This window comes from Botrytis porri (genome assembly GCF_014898465.1).
Source record: "Botrytis porri strain MUCL 3234 chromosome Unknown BPOR_012, whole genome shotgun sequence".
NCBI lineage: Eukaryota > Fungi > Ascomycota > Leotiomycetes > Helotiales > Sclerotiniaceae > Botrytis > Botrytis porri.
The window spans coordinates 1,343,717-1,357,398 of NW_024066086.1; the positions used below are offsets into that span (position 1 = coordinate 1,343,717).

A 13,682-nucleotide genomic window follows, 5' to 3' on the forward strand; every position below is an offset into this window, starting at 1 on the left:
TATAAGATAAACCTAAGGCCTTGATATTAGAACCTACGAAAACAGTACTATAAAGATAGTTGAATTGAAGGGTAACTAAAGATAAAGATAACTAGATAAGTAATTAGTGATTAAAAGATAGGTATTTATTTTTGTTAGCATTTATTTTATAGTAGAGATAGAATGAATAGTGATTATAGGTTATAAAGTAAGCATAGATTAGATAAGCAATAGTATCATTACAAGTTATAAGGATAGATATTATATAATAAATAAATATAGAGTGATAATGTTTTGGAGAGATTAACTTTTCTAGTTATTTAGGAAAATATAAAGATCTATATAAGAGAATGGGTTTCATTATAATATAGAGCTTCATACTTAAGAATAATTATTAGTTTTATTATTATAATTATAAGAATTATAATTAATTATAATCTTATTTGAATTCCTATTTGAAATTTAATTTAAACTATCTCGAAAGATCTTTAATCACTTCCACATAACCCTAGAGGCAGCTCCCGTAATACTTTGAGTATTCTTTCTATTTCAAATATTAATTTAATAAATTATCGCTAAATATAACAATTAGAAATATTGCTATAGGTTAATTTATATTAATAACAAATATTAACAATATCGAAATGGTTAATACTTTATAAAAGATTATTATTAATAAAACCCTTAAGATCGTCTTATTAGACAAGTATTAAGGTAGTCGATAGAAACTTAATACTTTCCTTTTACAATTAGAAATCTACTTCTGATTTAATAAGGACAAGTTTATTGTTATAGAATTTAAGAGTGTATAAACTATATTCTATTTTAAAGGAAAAGTAAATAAGTGAATTCAATTATATTTACAAAACTATTTCGAGTATAATAATCAGGATTATATATAATCCAATCAAACAATCTTTAACAATTTTGAAGAATTTAAGATAGAGATTTATAGAATCTTTAGGAATTCTAATAAGCTAAAGGTAGTAGAAAATAAGATCTTCAATTTCAAGTAGATAGGATTAGTATTGAAATATGCTATAGAATTTCGAAGATATATAGAAATAATTAAATAGAACGAAATTGTTATTATAAATTATTATTGTAAAGGACTCAAATTAGAAATCAGATTGAAGTTAGAAAGATCTATCGAGAATGTAGACTTGAACAATCTAATTTAGAACTCTATCGAATCAAATGATTATCTTTATTAATATTGATAAAGTCAAAGATTATATAAACCCCAGGGAAATCAAAAGCAAGAGTATTATTGTAAGAATGAGGGTAGACTATATTACAATTTATAGAGATATAAAGACCTTATAGAACTCGATGTTATATATTACAAAAGTGGGTATAATAATTCGAAAAAGAAACGAAGATAAGAAAATAACTTATACTTTGAATGTGGAAAAGTAGGGTATTGAGTAGTAGAATATTGAAGTAAGAAAATAGAGGGTAAAAAGGACAACTTTAAGAATAAGTTCAATAAGAATCAATTTAATATTATCTTCATATTATAATTATATATTATTAGTATGACAGGGCTAGTCATATTACTATCAGTTTATGAAGAAGAGCTTAAAGAAGAAGAAAAGGTTGAATACCTTTTATGAGTAAATAAAGACCTATAATTAGGAGAATTATGGATTATTCAGGAAATTGATTAATGGAACTGTTATATCTGGAAATTTGGAAATACTAATAAAGAAACTATTAACTATAACCTTAATATAATAGATATTGAAAAGGGTGAAACTTATAAGGTCCGGTATATCAACCAATATCGAATCCTATGGTTTGGAATTATTACAAATTTATCCTTTTTGGAAAGAATTAGCAATGAACATCTAGAATGGTTAGGCTAAGGGGAACTATGGGAAGTCTTTTACTACTATACATTAAAGAACAATGAGAATCAAACTCTATTCTTTTGTAAAAAGGTTAAAGAAGAGTATTGTATTTAGGCCTAGGCTATACTATTACTACTAATGGTAAGAACAATAATAAGAGTAATCCAAAGAATGTGTTGATACACCTTATAGAAGGATTTACTTGATGATAAGATTAGATTAGGAATTAATACTGTTTATTTAGGAGAAAAAAAGCCTTGATAGGTAATGCTAGAGGATGAGATTATTTAGAATAACGAAAATGAGTAAATTACACTATAGCTGAATGCTACAGGATAAGTAGGACAAATATATTGTAGAGTCAAAATAAATGGACAAATATAATAAGCCATAATAGATTCAAAGGTTATAGGAAATTTTATTATATTAAAAGCTATAAAGTACTTGGGAGTCTTACTCTAAAAGAAACAAACCCCTTACCAATTGTAGCTAATTGATAGATAGCTAGTAGGATCTGATGGGAACGTTTTACAGGAGATACGATTAGTACGAATAAATATGACCTAACATTTGGAAGTTATATAGCTTAATGTTATATCATTGGACTAACAACAGATCATCTTAGGAATGCTATGGTTGAAGGTATATAATCCTAGAATAAATTGGTTATAAGGAATAGTGACATTTGATTAGTGTAAGGACAGTCATAATGATACGTTTAAGGCGTTCACGAGACGTAATACACACTAAGGAGAATTGAATACAAACAATACTAGTGATGTAGAACACCTAATCCAGGGTCCTTTATTAAGAGCGAAGGCTAGTACACCTCCTCTACAAATGTAGAAGTCAACGATACAGTAGGAAATCGCAATCAAGACAAAGGAGCTTATAATATTAGAATAGTATAAGAAATACAAATATGTTTTCAAAGAATTAGAGATTTATAAGACTTTATTAGAATACAAGTTATAGGATTATAAAATAATATTAGAGAAAGACAAGATGTTTGTGTATATTTCAATTTATTCAATGTTAGTTGATAAGTTAAAGATGTTTAAAGAATAGATCGATGACAATTTGATTAAAAGATAGATTAGAGAGTTTACATTTTAAATGGTAAGTTTAACTATGTGAGTATTTAAGAAAGATAGTATTAAGAGACTAGTTGTAGACTACAAAAAGCTCAATATGCTTATAAAGAAAGATTAATATTTATTTTTATTAATTACGGAATTAAAAGATCGATTAGGTAAAGCAACAATATTTATTAAGATAGATTTACGAAACAAGTATTACTTAATTAGAATAAAAGAAGGCGAAGAATAAAAGATTGCTTTTAAAACAAAATATGGATTATACGAATATTAAGTTATATTATTCGGGCTAACTAACATATTAGTTACTTTTATGTTACGGGAGCTGCCTCTAGGGTCACGTGGAAGTGGCTAGAGATCTCTCGAGGTGGTTTAGACTAGACTTCAAGTAGGAATTCAATAAGGTTGTAACTGGTTGCAATTCTCGTAACTATAGTAATGAAACTAATGATTGTTCTTGAGCACGAAGCTCTACATTGTAATGAAACCCATTCCCTTATATAGACCTTCGTTCTCTGTGCTCAGTCGGATCACAAATGATCCCTCTGATCCGATCAACTGGATCACTAATGATCCCTCTGATCCGGTTACCTAAGCGTCGGGGTCACATGACGTCTATTGTGGCAGACCATCGTAACACTATCCCCTTCCTAGCTTAGCGCTTGTCCCCAAGCGTTACTTATAGTGTTTACCCCACTTCTTGTAATAATGTAATGACTGATTTCTTTCTTTCATAATGCCTGTTGTTAGGACTCCCAAATCAACTGAAAATCGTGCTTGCTTGTATACCAAATTCAAAGAAAGAGGTTTTATTATGGATGATCCTTGTGCTCGTTGTTCTTCCCGCAAACTTGAATGTCGTGTTTTGTCAGAGTCTCGTCGTTGTGGTGAGTGTGTTAAAGCTGGTCTGAAGTGTGACCTTCTTCCTCCCACTGTCTCGGATTGGGATGCTTTGGAGCGCGAGGAACAACGTCTGGAAACGGAGCGCCGTGCTACTCTTTCTAAATTGATTCGCCTCGACACTCAGCAACGATCCCTTCGTGACCGTGCTGGTGCCATGTTGCGTCGTGGTCTGAAAACCTTGGATGAGCTGGATGCAGCTGAGGAAAAGGATAGGTTGGAAAATGAACGTGTTGAAAAGGAGCGGGAACAAGCATCTGTTTCGACTGCTGATCCTAGCGACGACTCCTTTGCTTTCGATTCTTCTTCTTTGGATCCTTCGATCCTTGCCTCAATGGATTCTCCTTCTTTCTGGGCAAATCCGGGTATTGCTGGTGGAACGCCTCCAACTTCCCAGGGCAGTTGAGGTTTGTTCTTGGTTCCCATGAATTCTCGGTATGTGGATAATCTAACCATTTGATTAAATACTTGATTGTGCCTCTGACGTACTTGCAATCTAGTATTGTTTCGACATCGTATATGGCGTTCGGGTTAACTGGTTCGATTTCCGTAAATGGCGCACTTGGCGCTCCTGGTGGTGCTGGTTCGAGTAAGGATATGTGAAACACTGGGTGAATATTCATCGTGTCTGGTAGTTTCAACCGATAATTAACGGCTCCTATTACCTTATCAATCTTGAATGGTCCTAGTTTTCTGTGATCTAGTTTATTGCTTGGTCTTTTGGTTTCGATGTTTCGTCGTAGCAGATAAACTTTATCCCCCTCTTTAAGCGTAGGTTCCATACTACGTTTCGTATTGTAGTAGGCTGCTGTTATGGATGATATAAATCTTAGATCAAGAGCAAGCTGCTCTTGTAAATCCTTTAATTGTTCGACTTGTATTATTGCTGATTCGGCATTAACCTCCTGTGGTATCGGTGTTTGGTATGCTTTAGGATTGAACCCAAAGTTAGCGCGTGCTGGTGTAATCTTTGTGGTTTCCGTTTCCGATGTGTTATATGCGAATTGTGCCATAGGTAATAGTTCTACCCAATTGTCCTGTCGGTAATTTACGTAGCATCTAAGATATGCTTCCATTGTCTGATTGGTCCTCTCTGTTTGACCATCTGTTTGTGGGTGGAAAGATGTCGATAGCTTTCTCTTGATACCCATAAGTGCTAGCAAGGTAGTCCAGAATTTCGAGGTAAAGAGCTTGTCTCGATCCGAGATTATCTCATCTGGTACTCCGTGTATGCTTACTATGCCCCTTAGGAACACATATGCTAGTTGCTCAGCATCCCATGTTTCCTTGAATGGTATCATGTATGCAAATTTTGTCAATCTGTCTACTACATTGAGTATTGCGTCGTACTCAATTCCTGTAGTAGGGTCTTTCGAGAGTGGTAGTTTAACCACAAAGTCCCATGTAATGGACTTCCATGGCTGAGAAGGCATGTCTGGGGTCTGGAGCTGACCATACGGAGCATGTCGTGATGACTTGTTTCGTATGCAGGTGTCGCAACTTCCAACAACTTCTTCAACTATCGTTCTCATTCGTGGGAAGTAACTGATTTCCCGGATTCTTGCAAATGTCCTTGCAATTCCTTGATGTCCGTGTGCCGGCAACCCATGTTGTTCCGTCACAAATTCCTTAGTCATTTGACTCGGAATGTATACTTTCCCATGAAAGTATATGGTTTCGTTTTCTATTGTGAATCCTGGTTCTATTGCTTTGCGTATGCGTGTAGCTGTAGCATCCTTGTCGTAATGTGATTGGATTTGGTTTCTGAGATGGTTGTCTTCCAATATATGAGTAGCTGCAAGCTGTGGTGCATTGTAAACCAGTGATTCGCCTTCTTTCTTGAATATTGCGTATGATTCGTACGACTTATTCTCTTGGTATTCTGGTTTTCGGCTGAGAGCGTCGGCTCTAGCGTTTTCTGATCCTTTAACATATGAAATCTTGAAATTGTAATTGGCCATGGTCTCCGACCATCTGACCTGTCGTCTGTTTAACTGCTTCGTTGTGGTGAAGTAAACCAAGTTCTTATGATCCGTATACACCTGTACTGTGTATTTTGATCCTTCCAAATATACTCGCCATTCTCTAAATGCGTCGACTATCGCCAGTAATTCTTTGTCATATATTTCGTAGTTCAATTCGGCTGGTGATAGTTTTCGAGAGTAGAATGCGATTGGTTGCTATTTCTCATTTTGACCTGGTTGGCTCAGAACTGCCCCTATAGCGAAATCTGAGGAGTCCGTCTCCACTATGATTTGCTTATCAGGGTCGAATGTCAACAGTATTGGCTCCTCGGCCACTGCCTGTTTGAGCGTTTCGAAGGACTCCTGCGCCTTGGCGGTCCATTCAAAGCTTCCTTGATCTTTTATGGTTAACGTGGTCAAGGGTGTAGTAATCCCTGAATAACCCTTGATGAATCTTCTATAGAAGTTGACGAATCCTAGAAAGGATTGTACTTCCTTGATTGTGGTCGGCTGCTTCCATTCGAGCACTGCCTTAACCTTGTCTTTGCTCATCTTGAGCCCTTGGCTTGACACGGTGAATCCTAGGAACTCTGTTTCCGTAACATGGAATTCACATTTGCTTGGTTTACATAGCAAATCGGCTTTGGTTAAACTTTCAAGAATGTTGCTGACATCTTTGATGTGTTGGACCTCGTTGTTTGAATATACTAGGATATCGTCCAAGTAGCATATACAACAAGTGTCCAAGTACTGTAACAACACATTGTTCATAAGTCTCATGAAAGTAGCTGGTGCATTAGTTAGCCCGAAGGGCATAACTTGATATTCGTATAGCCCGTATCTTGTCTTAAAAGCGGTTTTCCATTCCTCGCCTTTCTTCATTCTAATCAAGTGGTACCCGTTTCGTAGGTCCATCTTGGTAAATATTGTAGCTCCGCCTAATCGATCTCTTAATTCCGTAGCTAATGGAAGTGGATATCGATCCTTCTTGGTAAGCGTGTTGAGCTTTCTGTAGTCCACAACTAGTCTCTTAGTACCATCCTTCTTGGGTACCCACATAGTTGGACTTGCCACTTGGGACGTGGATTCCCTGATCCATCCCTTGGCCAAATTGTCATCGATATATTCCCTGAGCGTCTTCAGCTCATCGGCTGACATTGAATAAATTGGGGTGTGCACAGGCATCTTGCCTTCCTCCAATATTATCTCATGATCCCATGGCTTGTGTTCTGGCAAAGCCTCATGGATCCCTGGTTCCTTGAACACATGTTCGTATTTCTTGTACTGTTCTGGTATCATAGGCTCTTCTGCCTTGATTGCGATTTCCTGCCGTGTCGTTGGCTTCTGCATTTGTAGAGGAGGTGTACTGGCCTTCGCTCTTAATGGAGGACCCTGGACTGGGTGTCCTACGTCGCCGGTGTTGTTCGCGTTCAACTCTCCTTGGCGCGTGTTACGTCTCGCGGACGCCTTGAACGTGTCGTCGTGACCGTTCTTGCACTGATCAAATGTCACTGTCTCTTGTGACCAATCTATCTTAGGATTGTGTGCCTTCAACCATGGCATCCCTAAGATGATCTGTTGTTGGCCCAATGGCACAACGTCAAGCTGTATAACCTCTGAATGTTGGGTTATGTTCATTTGTACTGGTCGTGTCTCCTGTGAAACATTCCCGTCAGATCCTGCTAGTTGTCCGTCAACTAACTGCAATTGGTAGGGTTTTTGTTTCTTCTGGAGTGGAACTCCCAAGTACTTTGCAGCTTCTGGTGCAATAAAATTTCCTGTAGCCCCTGAATCTATCATGGCTTGCTGTATTTGTCCGTTTATTTTGACCTTGCAGTATATCTGTCCTGCTTGTCCTGTAGCATTCAATTGCTGGGTAACTTGTTTTTTGTCTGTTTCATTGGATTGTTGGTTCCTTGTCTTTCTTTTCTTGGGGAACCATCCGGTTGCTTCTTTATCTGATCGATGGATTCCGCAGAATTCATCATAGCAAGCAGTCCAGCTCATCATCGCGTGATCTGCTGGTATCTCTTCCTTAATACATTCTTCCGTTACCGACGGTGATGGGGTTCGGTAATACTCCTGTTCCCACAAATCTACTGCATTCATACCCTCTTGGTTTCGTGGTAACTCATCCAATAATTTCCGGAATTCTTCACTGGTGAAGGTCTCAGTTTCTTCGGTCTTAGCTGGATGTTCCTGGGATACAAAGGTAGCGTTAAGTTGGCCTTTGCCGAACTTGGGTTTGAAGTTGCCTTTCTTTCCTCCTGTCTTCTTACTTCGGCAATCCGCTGCCCGGTGCCCTGTTTTTCCACATTCAAAGCATAAGTTGTTTTCTCGTCTACGTTTCTTTTCCTGATCATCATTCCTGTTTGCGTGGTGCGTGGCGTCTAACTCCATAGGGTCTCCGTATCTCTGTGGATTGTATCGTGGTCTACCCTCGTTCTTGCGGTAACGCCCTTGGTTTTGATTTTCTTGAGGTTTGTATGATCTTTGGCTTTGCTTAAATCTGTAGAGACGATCGTCGGCTTCAATAGAGTCCTTGATTAAGTCGTTCAAATCATTACTCTCGCCGTCTCGGTCTAGTTCCAATCGTACTTCTGGTTTGAGCCCTTTTCGGTAATGGCTCATGATGGCGGTCTTATCCCATTTGGTCATTCCTGCATATCTTCGGAACTCCGTAGCGTACTTGAGGGCTGATCCTGTTTGCTTGATGTTAAAGATCTTTTCCTCGGCTATCTCTAACTCGTTGGCGTTTCCGAAAATCCTACGGATTTCTGTTTTGAACCCTTCGAAGCTCTCGAAGATTACTCTGGTAGGTTTCATGCGGTATCGCTCGCTGTTCTCGAAGTAGTCCCGCAAGTATGGCTGAATCCATTTGCCTGCTTCTCCTCTGAGGTATGATACGGCCCATACACTCTTGGATTCCTTTTCGGTAAACTTGTCTTCGTTGAATCTGAAGTAGATTTCAAGTTGCAAGAGGAAGGTGTCGAGTTCCTGTCGACTTCCTTGGTATTTGTCTGGTAAGGCAATCTTGAGTGTTTCGTTGATGGTAATTTCCTTGGGAGCATCGGTCATCTCGACATCGTCGGTGTCGGGTGCTTGTGCCTGACTGCTCGCGGATGCACTGGTGGGTGCCATATCGTCGGTTGGTATTGAATCGGTACTTGAAGCAGAAATGGTGCTCAAAGTGTTACGGGAGCTGCCTCTAGGGTCACGTGGAAGTGGCTAGAGATCTCTCGAGGTGGTTTAGACTAGACTTCAAGTAGGAATTCAATAAGGTTGTAACTGGTTGCAATTCTCGTAACTATAGTAATGAAACTAATGATTGTTCTTGAGCACGAAGCTCTACATTGTAATGAAACCCATTCCCTTATATAGACCTTCGTTCTCTGTGCTCAGTCGGATCACAAATGATCCCTCTGATCCGATCAACTGGATCACTAATGATCCCTCTGATCCGGTTACCTAAGCGTCGGGGTCACATGACGTCTATTGTGGCAGACCATCGTAACATTTTATAAGACTTATAAATAATATATTATTATAATATTTGAATACTTATTATATATACTATTTGAATGATATTCTAATATATTCAAACAATAAGATTCAATATATCAAAAATGTTAGTAATATTCTTGAAAGTTTAGTTAAAGCTGATTTGCTATGTAAACTAAGTAAATATGAATTCTATATTATAGAAACTAAATTTCTAAAATTCATTATATCAAGTTAAAGGCTCAAAATAAGTAAGGATAAGGTTAAAGCAGTGTTTAAATAAAAACAGCTAAATATAATTAAAGAATTACAATCCTTTCTAGGATTTATCAACTTTTATCGAAGATTTATTAGAGGTTATTTAGGGATTATAATATCCTTAATCAACTTAACCAAAAAGGATCAAGAAAGTTTCGAATAAATTATTAAGGTATAGGAGTTATTCGATATACTCAAATAAACAATAGCAAAAGAATCAATATTGTTAACATTCAATCCTAAAAAGTCAATCATAATAGAAACGGATTCCTCAGATTTCGTTATAGGTATAGTTTTGAGCCAACCAGGCTAGAATGAGAAATAACAACCAATTACATTCTATTCTCGAAAATTATCACTAGTCAAATTAAATTACGAAATATACAACAAAGAATTACTAGCAATATGTTACGGGAGCTGCCTCTAGGGTCACGTGGAAGTGGCTAGAGATCTCTCGAGGTGGTTTAGACTAGACTTCAAGTAGGAATTCAATAAGGTTGTAACTGGTTGCAATTCTCGTAACTATAGTAATGAAACTAATGATTGTTCTTGAGCACGAAGCTCTACATTTTAATGAAATCCCATTCTTTATATAGACCTTCGTGCTTTGTCCTGGTCCCTGGGACCTCTCCGATATGTTGGATCGTTAAGGATTGCAACGCGCTCCAGGAGCGCTGAAGCTCCTTGACGCTCCATCACGTGCGATTTATGTCATGTGACGCGGTGTGTTGGATGCCGTCGTAACATTGGTATTATTTATTAATAATATAAGGTTATGAATAATTGAATTGTACATACTAAATCCTATAATCTTTTTATTTACAATTCTTATAATTGTTATCGAAATGTTTTTATATATAATAATAATTTAAAAAGAATGTAAAATTATAATAACAATATTCTTTATAAAAATTCTTAATAAAAATCCTACAATTTTGTATCAATAAGTTATTTATATATAATATTTATACTATACGAATTTGTGTAGATATAATTCGATTATATATATATATATAAAACAGAATTATTTAATATTATCAAAAAAGCAAGTTGAAGATTATTATAATAATATAATCACCAGTGGGTGCACAGACTCATGGGACAACATAACAGGAAAGTACAATTTCACATCCAAATTTATCAACTTCAAAATTCAATCAAAATTCGAAATTTCATTTAATCTTATTCAAAATAAAATATATGATTTTTAAGTATAAGAATTATATAGAATTCAAGAATCGAATTTCAAAAAAAAATATTGAACTTCAAAATTCAGTAGTGCGTTTTCCTATCAAAAATTTTGGTGGGAAATTATATAATGGATTATATAAGCTTTAATATCTATTCTATTAATATAAGATTTTTATTATATAGAATCCTTATGCTTAAAAACTATAATATTCAATTTCAAAGAAAAATATCAATTGTTTAAATTTTAATTGAATTATTAAAATCGCATTTTTTGGTGTGAAGTTGTGCTTTCTTCTTCAATGTCCCGTGAGTCTGTGCACCCACTGGTGAATATAAGAATTTGCTTACTAATAGGAAGAATAGGATTTTGATTTGAACTTATCGTTACATTTGTTATATTGTATAATTAAAGGGTTCTATTTATATAAATATATCAGTATATTATATATAATATAAAACTAATAGTAAATATGAGGATAATTAATGATACAAATTATTTATATCTTAGTAAAAATTAATATACATTTCAAACAATTAATTAAATTTGAATTTTCTATAATTTCAAAAGGATTAATATGATACCAATTCTAAATATATTATTTAATATAATTAAAGAATATGTATACAATAGAATGATTTAGATTTTAATAGTTTTAATAGTTTTCTAGTATAATATTTAATTAATTTAGAACGAAATTTACTATACTTATTTGATTTACTATAGGAAATAGGAATTAAATTAAATAATAAAATAACTGTTTATTATAAGTTTCAAATATTAATTTGATTTGTATAAATTCTATTTGTATAAAAAAGAAAATTAAGTTTATATTGGAATATAACGTGGTTTATCATCGAATGGATTATATCATTGAGTGGGTCATTTCAAAATATATTAAAATTAGTCATTTCTTAATATTTACATTTTAATAATTAATCAATATTTTTTAAAAAAGAAAAAAGATTTCTTATACAAATATTTAGTTTTTATATAAAAATTGATATTATATTTTATAAAAATCATAAATTGTCACAATTTTCATTATAAAAATATTATTTTAATAATAATTTTTATATTAATTAAAATTTTAAAAAGCAAATTAAATTTCTATAATATTTATATAATTAGATTTCATAATTTCAAATTTTATAAAATGATATTATTAAATAAAGAAAGTGCATGGTTATATACAAACAAATTTTATATATATTTATAATAACCTACTTAATAATATAATCCACTCGATGATAAACTACGTTATAATTAATAATATAATATTATATGTTATACTTTACTTTATATATATATGAAGTATATAAATAGAAATAGTATATATATATAGATATAGTAATTCTCTTTTCATATAAAAAGGATAGATAGAAATAAATAATTCTTTTACTTATACATATTATATATACACATCTTACCAAGTCTGCTCAACAAAAACTGTATTATGAATGTGTAGCTAGGCTAGAACTGAATCTGTAGTTTGGAAATGCTAGCTATGGGTTGAATGGATATCATGATAGATTGAAGGAGTATCTCCAAAGATTGATGGATAGAAGTAGCATTCTATTAGAAGATTCATTTGGAGGAGGGGACCCCGTCAGCGATTTTAAAGCAGTATGTTACACTTGACCATAACGAGAGCCAACTATTAGGTCGAAGAGCATGGCTGAAGTTATTGATCACAGGACAATGTGAAGAAGAGAGAGATGATATAACACAGTTGATCATACGAATTAGAGGCAATGAAGCGGGACTACCACAAAGCAAGGCTTGGTAGATAGTATAAAGGATAGGAAGGATTCTTAATAGAGTATTTGCATATTGAATTATCTGAACATCATCTAGTAGTGTAGATTAGTTTTGCGCAGCCTAAACTATTGTGCCTTCCCCACAAAAAGAAATGGCAAGCTGCCATTGGTAATCATCTGTAAAGTATAGATGGAAAATTTCCACTCGCTTCCAAATACGATTATAAAGAAGAAATAAGAAAAAGACATTTCCTGCCAATTACCCCTTGATGCCCTCCCTGCCTACCCTGCCCACTAATCAGGCTCAGAGACAATATTGTGCCTCTACAAACTCTTTGGAGGTCTCGTAATGCCCGTCAAATGATCTCCATTCAGCGTCTTAAACACTTTTCCTAACCCCTCGTGACTATAATCCTTTTCATTCCACATATCCTTATGATAAATAACTTTCTCTTCATCTCCTTCTTTCACGAGTTTCAAACTTACGAGACCTATTTTGGGTAAGCTCTGTATTTATCTACCTCGTCAAAATTGACTAGAAGGAAAAGATTCTAAGGAGATAAATAACCGAAAAGAGAAGAAAGTACATACTATCAACAGCCTTTCCTTTGGGCAAGAGTTTTGGCCTATATTCCTGCCGCAATTTAAACACAATCTCATCATCCGAAGACATCACGACTTCCGTGGCAAGAGTTTCGGATGATCCCATTATCATAGGTATCCCTATTGAACCATGTCGAATTAGTTTCCTTTCTTATAAGTCTGTTCCTCAAATCTGGATTTGAAATTCCTCGCACTTCGAACTCATCTCAGGATCAAACCACTATTCACATCTTTCACCGGGGACAACTAACCATACCACTGTCCGGCAATCTTAAACCTCGTATCGCAATAACTCCATGGATCATCATAAATTGCCTTTTCAGAATAAACATGCATATCTTCCTCCCCGGTGCCTCCTTCCACACAACTCCCGCTATATAGCGATGTAATACTTGTTACGATCTTCTGACGCGAAGGGGAGAGGGAGATAGATTTTGTGGGATCAGGTGTATAGTTTATTTCTTTAAGATTTTCAGGAGTTGAAGTGAGAGCGATGGGATCAGGGTGAGGTTCATGATTGGTGGCGGGTGTAGTGGTGGAGGGACCTGTTGACATTTTTGGAGATGAAGGGATTGTTA

The 13,682-nt window shown here is 34.9% G+C and overlaps 1 protein-coding gene across 1 annotated transcript; it reads right to left on the reverse strand.

The window, feature by feature from the left end:
* Positions 1 to 12,825: 12,825 nt before the first annotated feature.
* On the reverse strand, positions 12,826 to 13,659 carry EAF01_008922 (uncharacterized protein; the record flags this gene model as incomplete). Its single annotated transcript, XM_038917178.1, has 3 exons — positions 12,826 to 12,992; positions 13,093 to 13,224; positions 13,356 to 13,659. 3 exons carry the CDS (start codon positions 13,657 to 13,659, stop codon positions 12,826 to 12,828), a joined length of 603 nt encoding a protein of 200 aa, XP_038767572.1.
* Positions 13,660 to 13,682: the final 23 nt, after the last annotated feature.